Source organism: Hevea brasiliensis, chromosome 15 (assembly GCF_030052815.1).
Source record: "Hevea brasiliensis isolate MT/VB/25A 57/8 chromosome 15, ASM3005281v1, whole genome shotgun sequence".
NCBI classification, from domain to species: Eukaryota; Viridiplantae; Streptophyta; class Magnoliopsida; order Malpighiales; family Euphorbiaceae; genus Hevea; species Hevea brasiliensis.
In genome coordinates, this window is record NC_079507.1 from 69,608,536 (window position 1) to 69,624,729 (window position 16,194).

Below are 16,194 nucleotides of genomic sequence, written 5' to 3' on the forward strand. Positions count from 1 at the left end.
CGTCATTCATGAGACCAAGACCTGGTTTAACAACTAAATGATGGTTATATATGTATATATCCATGAGTTGAGGCTTGAGATAGTAAAATATGTAAAACGAAGTCCTCGGCAGCTCATACAAATTTATTCAGCCTCCTGTTTCAGGCCTCTTGACAGTTTCAAAATCAATTTCTAGCAGGATTATTGATTGATGAAATATAACACAAAGTGCACATAGTACAGCAGAAATATAAAAAAAGTGAAAAAAAAAAAAAAAAGCTAGGAAGATGTTTGCCTCTCCAACATCATCCTTTACTCATCATAGAAGTAACATAAGCAAAATAATGCACGCACTATCTCTAAACTTGTCATGGACAGCTGTTCAAACTATAAATAAATACATGTATGCCTTGTCTTGTGCACTCTCTATTTGATCACATCGACAAAAACATCATCTTCTTCCCCAGGGAAAGCAGTAACAGCTCTGCTATAGAGAGAGAGAGAGAGAGAGAGAGAGTTTTCAGAAAATAAGCAATCACTGTAACGCCAAAGCTCTAGGGTTTAAGTTAGTGATATCTCAAATGTAAAAACTCTAGGGGAATTGAAACCCTTACTGGAATGGCCAACATACCTTGGATTTTTCATTGCCATACTGCTTGTGTCCATGTGAATGAGAAGATTCAGTTGGTAGGTCTGGCACCTTTGCCGCTCCGCCCTGTTTCTCTTCTCGTACTTTGTTGAAAATATGAGTGTACCCATCAGCTGATGCAGGGTCGGTCTCATCCCATTCGCCAAATTTTGGAACAGCAGCACTGTGATCAGGCTGGCAGGACAGAATAACAACATGATCTCAGAAGTTTCATTGATTTGTAGTGAAGATAATTATCCTATACAACTTAGCAGACCATAAAATAACTTAAATTTTACTCCTCTAAGGAAAAAAATGTGTATAAATAAAAGAAAAATGGATGGGGAAAAGGAGAGAAAAACACCTAGCGAATCTGAGGAAATGTTTTCTGATTCACATATTAGAGATGGAAATTATTAGAATTTAAGTTTACTGTTTCATCTAAAGTACTCAAATGTTTCTTGCATCCTGCATTTTACTTGATGTTCCTAATGCATTATCTTCTTGCAATTTAGAGAAGCAATATTAGAGATAAAATCTTGTAATATAAAGGCAATAAAGAGGCAACAACCTACATATTTGAGCTTTTCTTTTCTTTTATTACTAGTGGCCAAATTACTTTAACCTTTTGCAGTCCCCTGGAGTAGTCATTAAGTAACCATATATTTTGGAAAAAGCAGAAAGTTTTAATGTAAATCTAAAAATGTAATAAAAAGATAGAAAACAATTACGCTATCATTGCCTCTGGTGACTGATCTCAATCGGGATCTTCCAGGAGTCATGGGAGCCAGGCCGTGAGTACCTTCAGATGAACCCTTTCTTTCCCAAGACAAAGAAGATACTGCATTACCTTTGCCTCCAATTTTTGGCTGGTTACGTGGGTGTAAATGCGACTGTTCAGTGCTGAGATCAGAGGCTGCACTCCACCGCATAATCCTTCTGTGGGTATCACTAGAGCTTACACCACCATAATGATGAAGATTTGAGTCAGCTGCCACCCTCTGAGCACCGGTATCATGGTGCATTACAGAATTTGTAGGTCTCCTCAGGCGATCGCGACCATGTTCCCCATGCTCATGATTTGCCCTTAATACTTTTGTGCCATCTCTCTTGCCAACATCATCATGGTGCAATGAAGAGTCAGTCGATCTCCTTAAATCAATCTCTTCTTGGCTTAAATGCTCATGCTTTGACCTCACTGCTTCTGGCACTTTTTGTGCTTCAGTTGGTTTCATTTGGAAAGAAGAGGCATGAATTGGAGGCTTGGTATTGAAAATGTCAGGGTTTTCTTCAGAGTAATTTCGATTCATTTTCCCTTCAGTTCTTTCCTTCCTCGCCTTCTCAAAATAGACCGTGTATGGGACATTCTCTTCACTTTCCCAGTTGCCAAACTTGGGCACAGCAGAGCGATGCTGCAAGGATACAATATGAGATGAAAAATTAACACACAAACAGATAATGGGCAGCTCAGGCTCTACTTTGCAATTTTGGATCATGAACAGGCAATTCCAGGACTCACTACTTTGCTCAACCTGTCAAAAGTTTGCCAGTGATTGAAAATATTTTCATATATGTGAGCATATACCATCACACTGAGCTTTTCTTCATCAAAAATCAGCTCCTAACCTGCTCTGATTCTGTACCCGCAATACCTTCTGCTATTGATACCCTCCATCCAAAGGAATTACCCATATCCCTCTTGATTGAATATGTTCTGTATTACACAGGTTTCATCTTTTACCCTACCCATCTGCTTTTGATCCCTCCATCCACGCCTTTTCTAGCATGAAAGATCATTCATTTCATTTCCTAATTTAGTCTGTGATCAGCGATCAGCCAAAAATTTAAAGCTAAAACCACACATGGTGAAACCCCAAATGGTGAAACCCCAAAAAGAACTTACTCAGGCAAATCCTATCCCAGATCCCAACTGATGAAAGATAATTCATCTCAGTGATTATATATCTGAAATTCAGAAGGACTAGTGAGCTTTTGCTCCACTTTATCACCAAAAAGGGGGAAAAAATATATCAGAAGAACTAAGCCTTCTACTAATAATACTGTTGCCTCCACTATTAATACAAACTGTTCCAAGAAAGCTAATCCTCCTAAAATTTATCTATTAGCAAGAATGAAACACAGAATACTTCTCAATATCTATGGGTTATCAAAATACTTCTGAAACAAAAATGCAATCCACAGATCAAAGCAAAGCAATCCAAAGGAACCCACAGACCATGAAAACAAGGAAAGGGGCAAATGTCTAATTCAGTAGTTCTTAAAAAAAAAAAAAAAATCAAGAACAAGCTGAAACAGAAAAAAGACCTCACCTCCATTGGTCTTCAAAATAGATATGAGATTGTTTGGAAAAATGCAGACCCAAAAGAGAAAAGACAACTAGCCAGCAAGAGAATGAAGGAGTGATAGGTGCTTCTTCTTTTAACTCCAAAAATCCGGCAAACGAAAGTATATTTGGAAAGTTCCTTCACAAAGGCCAAGGAAGAATTTGAACAAGAAAATTTAGAAATAATTTAAAAAAGAACAATTTTAAAAAATAAAAAAAAAATTACAGGCCATTGATGGTTGACTTGCGTCATTCTTTATGATAATTCTTGACTTTTGAATTTTTGTTTTCCTTTATATTATTTAATTATTTTATAATATATTAATAATTTATTAAAAATAATTTGATGTGATTACATACGAATTATTAACCATCGGATCAAGTTTGATCGAATGGTTATCAATTCATGCACAGTGCAGCTACGTCCCTTTATTGAGGAAATATATTGAATATAACGGTTCAATTTTAATGAATTTCACTCTCTGACGATAAACTATAGAAACATGTCAATTTCCAACATTCCAGTACTATTACTAATTTATTATATTAAAAATACTAGCTTCATCATTATAAAATTAATTTTAGAAATATCCATTTAAAGATAGTTAAAAAGGGGCAATCAAGCATGTACTAATATAAAATTATAAATATTTCTTATAAAAATTATTAAATTTATTATTAAATAAAATGGAATTTGTAATAATGTTGATAAATTATTGGGATGCCCCTGATTAGTCTATGCAATTGCACGGTCCTAGTCAAAGTGTCTCCAGCACCCACAGGACATTCTGTCAAGTTATTTGAACTGGGTGGGTAGACTATGACGGTGTTTCTCATCAAAGAAGAAGAAAATTGGTATAATAAGGATATTCTCTGGAAAAAAAGGAAAAACTTATCAATTACATTCTCCTCTCAAGAACCATATTTATCAATAAAGACAACAGTATAGTACAAGCAATGCGTATATATCCACCTTTTCCCAGACACGACAGTAATGCCAAGAACAAACAGATAAAAATCTGAATCAGATCCAGTGCACGTACTCCTACTTCTGCATCCAGCAATCAACCAAACAGACAACATCCACCTTGCTGCCAGAACCAAAAAACTTGGGTTTGTGTTCATATTCATCTTTATACGAAGCAAAAACAGAAATTTCAATTGGGAATACTAATTGGATGCCCATCATTTAAAATATTTTATCTTCTTTGAGGATTCTACAATTCTTTGACTTATTTCTGGGTGCTTGAATTTCAGTAGCTTTTCAAGCTGGAGGGCAGCCTCAGGGAAGGAATCCTCCTTGACACAAAATTCTGAACAAAGGCCAAAAAGGACTATATTGACATCTTCCTCAAGCTCAAGGCTGAAGAGGTGGGAGAAGACCTAAAGATGGATATAACAAGATACGAGTTAGAAACTAGGAAATTTCTGAAAAGAAGTACAAGTTTGCTACCATGTAAAGAAAAATTTGAGAGAAAAGAGCAGTAGAACTACTGTTTACTAGCTACCAAGTAAAACTATAAAAGTATGAAGTAACATGTTGAAACACAGTAATACTATGTTAGGTAGTAGCCCTAACAGTAGATATTCCAGAGAAGAAAGAGAAGAAATAATAGAATAGAAGAGAGAGAGAGAGAGAGAGAGAAGGGAATTTTAGAGAGAAGATAGAGAATATTATTGATCAGAATTCAGAATGTCTAATACAGGTGCTTCATCTCCCTTTTATAACAGATTCTCCTCCAATTCCCTAATAACTGCTCTTTAACAACTACAGCTGTCACTGCTCATAGTTTCCCTCCCAAACAATTAACAACTACTCAATAGACCTAACAAACTTTCCCTCCACATTTCTAATTTGCTCTACTAGCCCAATTACATAAACTTTTCCTTATTTCTATATTTTCTCCTTCTCTACGTAACAATACCCTCTCCATTAGAGCATTCTTGGGGGAAGTCAGGAAATTGAATTTTGGATAAATGTGGTATCTTCCCAAGTGACATCCTTAACTGACACTTTGAACTAGAATTTCTTTCTTTCTTTCTTCCTTCCTTCTTTAACTCCACCTAAGTAGTTTGCGCTTAGCCGGTCCCAAGCCCGGATAAAGGAGGAGGGTTGCGGTAGGTGATAAACAGCGTAAAAATTTTATCACACCTTATGATGTGGATTCCAATGATATAAACGCTGGGGCGTCCTCTACTAACGACGCGCTACATTGGAACCCGGGTGTAGTGAGAAATATGCAAGGATGTAGAGCGTTCACCGAAAGCGACGAGCCATGCCGGTGCCCGGGTGTGGTGTTAAGTGAGCAAGAGTTCCCACATCATGGACGGGTATGGGTAAAGAAGTTAATCCATAGGATAGATAGTAGAACAGATAGTGGAACAGAACACAAGATAGACATAGAAAACAATAGAAGATATCATAAAAGGAGACCAATTAGGAAGGAACAGAATAGGAGAAGGATCAGGGTTGGTACTTGAAATATTGGATCACTTACAGGAAAATTAATAGAGCTTGTGGTGTGAATATTGCTTGCATTCAGGAGACTAAAAGAGTAGGAGAGAAAAGCAAGGAAGTGGGTAATTCAGGGTACAAATTGTGGTTCACCGAAAAGGAGAGAAATAAGAACAGAGTGGGTATAATCATAGACAGGACATTGAAAGACGCTGTAATAGCTGTGAAAAGAGTAGGAGATAGAATTATACTAGTAAAGCTAGTACTAGAAGTAAAAACAATAAATGTAGTTAGTGCTTATGCCCCATAAATAGGACTAGATAGTGAGAGTAAACAAAAGTTTTGGGAAGATATGGATGATTTAATGCAAAGCATACCGAATGAAGAGAATATTTTCATTGGTGAAGATTTGAATGGACATGTAGGAAGTGATAGGCAAGGCTATAAGAATGTTCATGGAGGTTTTGGTTTTGGCAGTCGAAATGAAGAGGGAAAAAGTATCTTGGATTTTGCTATGGCATACGACCTAATACTAGCAAATACCTACTTTATAAAAAGAGAGTCACATTTAGTGACTTTCAAAAATTGGCAACATAGAAGCTAAATCGACTTCCTCTTAACCAAGAAGACAAATAGAGCTCTATACAAGGATTGCAAGGTCATTTCAGGAGAGACTTTAACAAGTCAACATCGGTTAGTAGTCTTGGATGTCAAGTTTAGGAACAATTCAAGTAAGGTCAGAAGAAATAGTGTAGCTTGAACAAAGTGGTGGGAGTTCAAAGGAGTAAAGCAAGTGAAGTTCAAAAATGAGCTTCTTGAGTCCGAAGCATAGAAGCTGAATATGGAGGCCAATGATATATGGATACAGATGGCATCAAAAATTAGAGAAGTAGTCAGAAAAGTAATTGGAGAGTCTAAAAGATATGGACTACCCTTAAAAATGATATGGTGATGGAATGAGGAAGTACAAAAGGCAGTGAAGAGAAAAAAGGAATAGTATAAGAAATTACCTAAATGTGATAATAATGAGGCATATGAACAGTACAAGATAGCAAAGAAAGAGGCAAAAAAGGCAGTTAGTCAAGCAAGAGCACAGGCCTTTGAAAAGTTATATGAGAAACTTGAAACTAAAGAAGGGGAGAAAGATATTTATAGATTAGTAAGGAGGAGAGAAAGAAAATGTCAAAATCTCAATCAGGGTACAAATTGTGGGTAGGAGAGAAAAGCAAGGAAGTGGGTAATTCAGAGTACAAATTGTGGTTCACCGAAAAGGAGAGAAATAAGAACGAAATGACCATACTAGACTAGATAAAATCCGTAATGAGAGTATTAGAGAAAAGGTAGGAGTGGTACCAATTAAGGATGAGTTGAGAGAAGGGAGATTGAGGTGGTTTGGTCATGTAAAGCGTAGAAATACAGAGGCTCCAGTTAGACAAGTTGAGCACATTAGGTTAGAGGATAGAAAGAAAAAAAGGGTTAGACCTAAATTGACTTTGAGGAGAGTAGTACAATATGACCTAGAAGCATTACAAATTTCTGAAGATTTAACCCAAAATCATTTAGAGTGGAGAAAGCGAATCCATATAACCGACCCCAAATTTTTGGGATAAAGGCTTAGTTGAGTTGAGTTGAGTTGAGTTTTCTTTCTTCCTTCCTTTCTTTTTCTTTTCCCTCTTCTAATATGATCATATTGGAGAATTCCAGCAGATGTCAACTGCCCCTGGTTGCCAATGAATGAAATCATACGTAGTGAGAAAAGACTAGGTCTGAACTTCCATTTGAGAAAAGACACATGAAAGTATGAACTATTAATTGACAAAGAGCTAACTTTCTTTCTTTGTTTTGTCCAAATTTCCAATTTTTGTTCCTTTAAGATCACCACACCACTTGATGTCCAACCATAAATGGAAGCCATCTCATACTTTTCCTTAACATTTTCAGCAAAAGGAAAAATGCTCTCTGCAGAATTCTTTTTATCAAATCTCATAACACTTTTGCAGTTTACTTTGTCATTGCAGCACAAATTTCCAATGCAATCATCCCTCGACAAGGAATTTATTTTTTCCCTCTGTCTTCTCCAGATCTCAAACTCATTCTCCTTGAGTATCATATGATTACATGATCTCAACTCAAATATGCTACCACCAAGATTCCAATACTTCTCTTCTTCATTAACCTCCATGTCTTCTCCTTTAATAAAAACATTCTCAGCAAGGGAAACAACCTTTTTGCTTCCAAAAATTTTGACAAGTCTAGGGCCAAGAAGCATACCTTTTAAGATTTCAATATTTTTATCAGCACTATTGATACGTATGTCATCTTGAATCCCAAATGATTCCTCTTCAAGGCACCCATCTCTTAAGGAAGAATTCAGGTTGAGGGTAGGATCTTGATCATCATTACCATCTGATTGACTATTGAAATGCTTAAGAGATCTTGATATTTTCTCTTCAAAATTTTGTTCATCTTCATCCTTAGTCCAAGCATCAGTATTAATTGCTTCTAGGGTATGACTAAACACTCCAAGTGTAATGCTTTGAATGCCTAATTCCATGACAGAACTAGAACTTCCTTGAAGATTCAGAGTTTCCTTAGGCATTGGTAAGGAATTCTCACTTGTCACTCCATTGGAATCAGAATTGATGATTTCTTTCCCCTTTTCAGCAAAAAACCCTAACATCAGGATTTTCAATGTTCCCCCCTCATTTGAACTACTGCTCTCCTTATTCCTTTCCACCACATGAGTGATCATCATTTGTCGCAAGTCCTCCAGAATGGCATTATTTGTTAAAGAAGTCTTGTTCAATTCCTCCTTCATCTCCTTCTTGAAATCATTTAGGTCCTCGGCATTCCTTTGAGTTGCTTCCTGCAAATTCCTCATTTGTTCCTCCAATTCTGCAATCCGCACCATCTCTGGGCCTATCACAACAGATCTAGTCATGGCGGCAACCCCTAAGGAAAAATTACCCATTGATTTCTTCGATGCAAAGCTCTGATACCAATGTTAGGTAGTAGCCCTAACAGTAGATATTCCAGAGAAGAAAGAGAAGAAATAATAGAATAGAAGAGAGAGAGAGAGAGAGAGAGAGAGAAGGGAATTTTAGAGAGAAGATAAAGAATATTATTGATCAGAATTCAGAATGTCTAATACAGGTGTTTCATCTCCCTTTTATAACAGATTCTCCTCCAATTCCCTAATAACTGCTCTTTAACAACTACAGCTGTCACTGCTCATAGTTTCCCTCCCAAACAATTAACAACTACTCAATAGACCTAACAAACTTTCCCTCCACAATTCTAATTTGCTCTACTAGCCCAATTACATAAACATTTCCTTATTTCTATATTTTCTCCTTCTCTACGTAAACACTAGTAGTCATTTATACTATAGCCTAGAGAAAGAAGTAACCACATAGGGCTATGTAAAACGTGAAACAAGTTCTCATGTCAAAAGCAAGAAGATTTTTTATGACAAACAAATAAATAAAAAGTTCATTTTTCTCACCATTTTCATCCTTTCAATAACCATATCTTTAATAGATGAGGACCTTGAGACCAAATTAACCACAAAGAGACCTTGCTCAGAAAGAGAATCTTTAACAGTCAGGAGGAAGGACTCTTCCACAAAATCTGCAGCTGGGCAGGTCATTCCAGAGCTGTTCATAAACAAAATAAAAGAAATTTATCCAATTATGACTCCTAATCAATCGATAGTCAATACCCACATTCAGTTGCATAAAATAAAATATCTGCATGTACCTTGAATCTGAAGAATCAACATCAATAATAAGTACATCAAGCCCAGGATTAATACTGCCCTCTGCATAAGACATAACGCAACTTCCATCTGAAGATGACTTTGAATTGCCTGAAGCATCCTCATTTCTGTGTAGGACAGGCACTCTATCACTTCGTGCAAAATTATTGACCTCTCTAACAAACTCAATTCCATCAGCAATATGCACCTGCAATTTCACATGAGAATGTAAACAAAATACAAGTAGGAAGGATTTCAGAACTCTAGATAATGCCATCTGGGCATCGCCTTCTATAGTTTTGGCTAAAACTAAGACATCCACAAAATGCTGTTCTGGTCTCTTGGGTATCAAGAAGATCAACAATCACGTATTGTCACATTTCTTCACTACTAGACTTAAGAGTACTAACAGCATCACCTGATAATTGATACAACAAGCAGTTGTATCTAGTCAAAGACAGAAACCTCAAAAATAGAATTGACCATTATAATAAAATGTAAAACAGTGATTTAAAGTAAATTACCTTCAAAAATTTATCTTCAGCAAAACCAAAGTAGTCCCTTGCAAGATTAAGTATCACAGGATCTAACTCCACCACCTATGGATTGGATAATTTATCAAATCAATCTCATCAATAGGTCAAAGAATAATAGATGCTATTTCCCCCTTTTCCCCTCTTGGGATGCTGAGATCACTTTCAAAATCTATAGTTACCTCAATGTGCAAAAATGGCATACATCCATGAAGAAACATAGGAAGTAAACCAGCCCCAAGACCTACTACAACTGTGTTAACCTGAAATTATTAAACTTTAGTAATATCAGGAACAATCATGATATTCTCACAGATAAAAGGCATGCACTTTATCAGAAAAACATAGATACATTCACTTTGGCATGCAAAACAAATGCAAAAGCACTAGTTTAAAGTTTCTTTTAGGCATGCAACCCTTTTGTCAAACTTACAAATTCATAAATGCACTTAGATTGCATCCTACATCATTGAATTACAGTTCATGATTAAAAAAAAAAAAAAAATCTTTTCAAGTGTGCAGTAACAAATAACCACAAAAGTCTAAATCATTTATCAGGAAACACAGTTTTGTCTCATTGACCTAACATGAATCATTGGATCACATAAATATTTGGTGAGGGAAAAATCAAGAACAGTGGCCCTTACTGTATTCCCAGCAGATAACACACTTTCCAAATATGAAGAGATCAACATAAAGCCAGAAATGATCCCCGTATGATAAGAACTGGCTAAATAGTCATGATAAACCTTCAGTCGGTTGCTTGGTTCTGCAGCATTAAGGAAAAAATTAATGAAAAAGATAAACAAAAATCTACAACATAAGCAAAAGAAATATTATGCATTTTTATCTGGATAATGAAACACGAACAATTAACTATGATACATTTTCATCTGCACAGTGAAATACAAGAACAATACCCTAAAATATTATGGATACATTGAACCATTACTGAAAGTGCAAATTGAGACATCTAGAAGAAAACATCAAGAATTGAAAATAAAGGGAATGCCAGTTTCTCTCATTCAGACGTTGACAGCACTAGCAAACTAAATTGGCAACCAGCAGCAATTGAATCCAATATGAGTATAGCAAAAAATGAGCATTCAATACAAAGAAAAAAAATTTTATTGCAAGACTAGTTCAATTATTAAAACTGAAGATTATTTATCCAACCAAATATTCTCATGGAATCAAGTGCTGGAAAATTAATTCAAACAAAAGCATGAGGCATATACACAAGCCAAAAGAATAACAAAATAGTCAAATGTAAATTGATTCAACAATTCAACTAAAAACAACAAGCATCAGAATGATTCAGAAATTCAAAAATTATAATACATCAAATACATGAATACCATCATTTCGCTTCTGGTTCCCTCTTTTCTTGGATTTGGAAGATGAAGTTTTTTTCCTTTCTATTTCAACAACTTTATGGGAAGATTCATCACTTGTAAGAAGAGCTTCAGACTGCACCAAACCCTCTGTTCGTTGAAAGACAAGACGGCGGAATATCAAATCTTTAGATGGAAAAAGGCGACTGACATCACCATCAACATTTTCATAAACCACGTCTTCGACAATTATTGGGCCAGTTAATGAAGATGTAACCTAACAAATGCCAACAACTGAAATGAATAAGAATAAATTTGGCAAATTTCTTCAATCAAAGGAGCAATACTAATATCTGAAACACCAAATTCAAAGTATAACCAACAATGACCACAATGGATAGTTATATCCAAACAAAAGAGTTAAGAATAATCTACCAAGTAGAGTCATGGCATTTTTTTAATAGTACATTGCATCCACTGGATTCCCACCATTTCTGGTGAAAAGCTAAAAGCAGCAAAAAGGATATTAACTTCAAAGAGATTCAAATAGCATCATAAGAGAGTGTGAACCTTTTGCAGAATATGTCGCTGTTTGATTCCATCACTTGCCATCATGAAACTGTAGAAATAATATCCCATTAAACCAAACATAGTGAGGCTATGAATCAAACAGAAACCTAAAATGCCTTTTTTAGTATGATAATGATTCATTTCAAATTATAAACAAAAGATAACAACTTTGACACATCTTGGTCAAGATTACATGGTGATAAAGTTATTAAATAGGAGTAAAGTGAATAGCATACGGTATTTGTGATCCATTGTCATCTTTTCCAGGTGCCAACTGTTTAACCAGCAGAGATAAATCCTTCTGAAAGAGAACCAGATGTTAGATTATCACTGCTAAAATATTGCAATAACCAAGCACTTTTTTATTAAGAGAATTGAATAAAGCATTACCTGAATATCATCCATGCTAGCATTTGCGTGGCTGCTGTCAAGTATAACCTTCACTCAGGATATAAATTGGTTAGATGATGAAATTTAATATAAATTTGTACAAACAGAGATCACCACACAGACACAATTGTTAGAGAAAGGGGGGAAAATACCATAATGAGACGAGCTGCCTTTGAGCTTTCAATGACCAGCCATTGTCCTTCTTCTGAAGAGAACAGCCACTCATGAGCTCGAGTCTGAAACAACATAGGTTTAGTCCGAATGCATCCTATGTTACAAATATATTTGTATCTACACATGCAAGAGTGCATACAAACCAAAGAGTAACAAAACTGGGAAAAAAAAATATGTTGGAAGTAAATTAGATGAACTATACAGGTTAAGATATAGAACACATTTCTATATCACACACACTGACTTAATTGAAAACTTTTCCCTTTCCCAGCTTCTTCATCTCATCTACACCATTATGATTTGTTGACCAATTTAAAAAGAAGAATGCCGTCAACCTTTGCTAACACCACGACTATAAAGTAAATTGGCAAGAGTGGCTACAATGCTCCATTTAAAAAAGGCACATTCAACTTTTTTGTATTTTGGGCAAGAATAGGGGGGAGGGAACAGTTCGTCCCTTCAGAATGATGAGAAAGTCAAGAAAAATGTTTATCAATTTTGATAACTACTATTAGAATAAACTTCTGTAACGTTGAATGAATATAATGTGAAATAAAAGTTCAAAATAAGTTAAAGGTGGCCTGACACAAATACCACCTGCTATCATAAGCAATTTTTCTTATAGAAGCTATGATTATCAAATTACAAAGTCACCATTTCCTTTATTTTTTATTTTAATTTTTGTGAATTATTGTTAAAAAAGTAACAAACAGTAAATTTCAGATAGATTAACCAATATCAACAATATTCCACACAATGCATATGAACCAAATAAATACTAGCCATACCTTAGGCACAATGAAAACACCACAATGATATGAGAATGGGACGGAATTGTCCTTGGCATCTAGAAGTACAGCTCTGTAAGTGAAACGAGAACATCCTTGCCCACCCAAAGTAAGCTGAAACCGACGGCCACGGCTAAGCTTTGTTAAGTCCCCTTTAGCTCCTAATTGCAGATCTTCAAGAGAGTACAATATGTCAGAACCACTGGAATATTCTCTACGAATCCGATTCTCATTTTCAACAGCTTCATGCAGACCAGCAGCCTAAAAATATGTCCATCAAGTTTTGTCATGCATTTATCAGACTTCTTTGCCAAGTCTTAGGTGAAAGGTTTACACTAATGTGAATTAGGTTATTGGAATGTGAGTGGCTTATACATAATTTTAAATTCCTAAACTCACATTCCTAGGATTCCCCAATTCCTCCATCTAGTGCAACTATGATTCCTTATTTGAAGTTGGGAATTTCACATTCCAAGACTTAGAATGCTAGATAAAATGTGTTGACAATCATACCCCTTCTTTTTATCCTTACAACCAAAATGTCCTCAATATTAATAATAATTACTTACATTCCATTTCAAAATTTTTACAACAAACGCTTTCCCTTCCTTATCAAGTATAAAAAGGGGTTACCCAAAGCATCCCAGACTAGTGGACTTTGAGGTGGGTTGGTGTGCATAGCCTTACCCCTACTTTTTAAAAAGACTATTTCCATGGTCCCATGACCTGAAGGTCACAAATGGAGTAACTTTACTGTTACACCAAAAAAAGGGAAAATGTAATCATCTTTTTCCAGTATGCTGTGAACATAGAGTATGCCTCTACATATTGCTAATGAAAAATCTTATGTATAAGAATAAACAAGGAAACCACCACCAGTGGTACCTGGTTGCCGCTGCAATCTAGAGAACGATGATCAAATGATGATGTTATCTGGAGCAAATCAGTAGAAATATCTTTCTCAGCAACCACCATAAAGGTACAAAGCCTAGGCTTGCTAGATGGTTTCTGTGGGATAGCGTGAACACTCATTTTCCACCCAAACCGAAACTTAGAGAATAGCAAACCTGAAAAGGGCAATAAAATTTTGTTTACATCTAAGATAGGATAAGTAGATAAATGTAAGTCAACGTAGGTTCAAATAGCATGTAAATGTGTATAATTAGAACTAGTCAATAGTACCTAAAACATGAGATTCTGCCAGTGTAAGGCAAATAAACTTGCCCCCAGATTTCAAAACTCTTTGCACCTGAGAATAATCCACCGGTGAATTTTCTTCTAAGACCAATCAAACTAGACTATTAAGCACATACAACAGGTCAAATAAAATCCCAAGAACCTCTGACAAATATTGGGTCCCCAGCTTAGGGCCAAGCTCTGGCTCCATCAAAGCATCCAATCCACCTTTATCAAGAATAGCATCAAATGTCTCATCTGCGAACTAGTGAACATAGTAACGGTTACTGAAAGAAGGATAAAATCGACAAGAGCTTATCACTTATCAGGCAAACTGAAGTATAATCATTCATAAAACGAGAAAACTTCTCGAACGATTTCCAAAATTCACAAAGGGGAGGGGCGGAGGGGGGGGTTGGGGGGATGTGGGGGAACGTTTTCGAAACAGACCTGCATGCTGGTCATGTCCATGACGCGCCACCGCATGCCAGGCCGTCCTCTCACATTCCTCCTCAGCATATCGGAAATCACAACTTTCGAGAAATCAATATTTGTAATATCCTTAAACCCCGCATCATACAAATGCTCCGATAAGCGCGAATTGCCGCAACCAGGCACGAGAATCTGCACCCAAAAATTAGGATGAAGAGTATTATCGTGGTCTCCAGTGGGCGGAGCTCCATCAAGGAGGGAGAGGAGTGGCTGACGGAGCTCAGTCCACTCAGCATACCACTCGAAAGAGTCATCGCTGCCCCGAATTGTGAAAAACTTATCCCAATTTTCCTTGCTGGTGAAGTCTCCTAGGGCTTTGAGAAGCTCGTCGGAGGATGATTGCGATGGTTGTTTTTCTCTCTTCCCCATTTTAGATTTGAGGTTACTCAGGTTCGGTAAGCAGAGTTAAGTCAGCTCCTTCTCGTTAGGGTTTATGCCAGAGTTTTTGTCCGTACAAATTAGTATGCAAGCAGCCGGCCCATGATCATACCATTGGCCCAAATTATTAGTAATATAAGGCCAGTATTTATGCCAAAAAAATAATAAATAAATAATAATAATAATAGTTTTCAATATTGAAATAAAAATTCCAAGAGAAATTCAAATCCGATCACTCCTCATGTGTGAATTAAGATTATTCATGCTTTGGCTGCTTTGATTTAGTGAGTAAATACATATCACTCACCTTATAAGTCTATTCTCCTAATTCTCTATTAAAAAAAAAACATTTATGTCGATTTATGATAAATAATTATATGTAATTTAATAATATTATGATGATTTTCAATTAAAATAATTGTAGTATTATCAATTTTTGTGAGGAGCTTGATAGGATTTTCATTATTATAATTGTCACGACTCAATCTATGGGCCGGACCGGCACTAGGACCTGGGCCAGCCTAAAGCCCCTGAGGCCCGTAGTAAGCCTAACTATTCACTTAACCCAACTCTAAGACCCATTTGGGCCCAATTTCAAGAAATCAACCGGACAGAATCCGGCCATAAAATGAACCTACCAATGGGGAGTTTTTGACTCACCCGACCTGTAAACACAATAAATACTCAATTGGGGAGCTCAGCTCACCCTCCACATATTCATCAGCATAAAAATAAATGGGAGCTCAGCTCCCTCATCCAATCCATCAAACATGCATATCATTATACGTTTACAGGTCCAACATGGTAATAATATTACAGACAAAAATCAAATAAATACTTCTAACACATGCGAAAATTCTAGGAGTAAATAAAATTACACAAATATTGATAAACAACCTGCGAAAGAGAAAAACAGGTTAACCACAATAAAATCCTCCTGTAGCCTTAAAAAATATTGAACAGGAGTGAGCGTTCGACTCAGAGAGTAAAATATCAATTTTAACCACAATCTCTATAACTATCTAAAACTAATGCACCCTGTATAGTGAAATGCAACATCAACAACATTTTCACATCATAACATCAAAAAGGTAATTTGGAGCACTCACACACCCAGTGATATCAATCATAATATATGGGAGCTGATCCCCTATATAGCTCTCTTAAATCCAACCTGGTGCCAGCGAAGAACTCAA

General features: G+C 36.1%; 1 protein-coding gene across 3 annotated transcripts; it reads right to left on the reverse strand.

Annotated features, from left to right (window-relative positions):
• Positions 1 to 88: 88 nt before the first annotated feature.
• Positions 89 to 15,087, reverse strand: LOC110636194 (uncharacterized). 3 transcript variants are annotated; one of them, XM_021785770.2, is made up of 18 exons: positions 14,579 to 15,087; positions 14,292 to 14,393; positions 14,135 to 14,201; positions 13,838 to 14,019; positions 12,953 to 13,213; positions 12,143 to 12,226; positions 11,991 to 12,038; positions 11,837 to 11,901; positions 11,601 to 11,649; positions 11,055 to 11,307; positions 10,344 to 10,465; positions 9,879 to 9,959; positions 9,688 to 9,762; positions 9,166 to 9,371; positions 8,912 to 9,062; positions 1,339 to 2,019; positions 611 to 802; positions 89 to 463 (listed from the first exon to the last, which is right to left on the reverse strand). In XM_021785770.2, exons 1-18 carry the CDS (start codon positions 14,987 to 14,989, stop codon positions 431 to 433), a joined length of 3,063 nt encoding a protein of 1,020 aa, XP_021641462.2. In that variant the 5' UTR covers positions 14,990 to 15,087; the 3' UTR covers positions 89 to 430. The 3 variants fall into 3 exon arrangements, with proteins under 3 accessions (XP_021641462.2, XP_021641461.2, XP_021641463.2); XM_021785769.2 differs by having other exon boundaries at positions 89 to 466; XM_021785771.2 differs by lacking the exons at positions 89 to 463; positions 611 to 802; positions 1,339 to 2,019 and adding an exon at positions 3,804 to 4,334 and having other exon boundaries at positions 14,579 to 15,079.
• Between the last annotated feature and the right edge of the window lie 1,107 nt (positions 15,088 to 16,194).

What these genes read in the sequence shown, in the direction of transcription:
- LOC110636194 (XM_021785769.2), bottom strand. Translation starts at nt 14,989, where the DNA reads ATGGGGAAGAGAGAAAAACAACCATCGCAATCATCCTCCGACGAGCTT. An exon ending in GGCAGAATCTCATGTTTTAG is followed by an intron (nt 14,020 to 14,134) that starts GTACTATTGACT and finishes TGCCCTTTTCAG; the next exon opens with GTTTGCTATTCTCTAAGTTT. An exon ending in TTATTGAAAGGATGAAAATG is followed by an intron (nt 2,020 to 8,911) that starts GTGAGAAAAATG and finishes GTATCCTTGCAG; the next exon opens with CATCGCTCTGCTGTGCCCAA.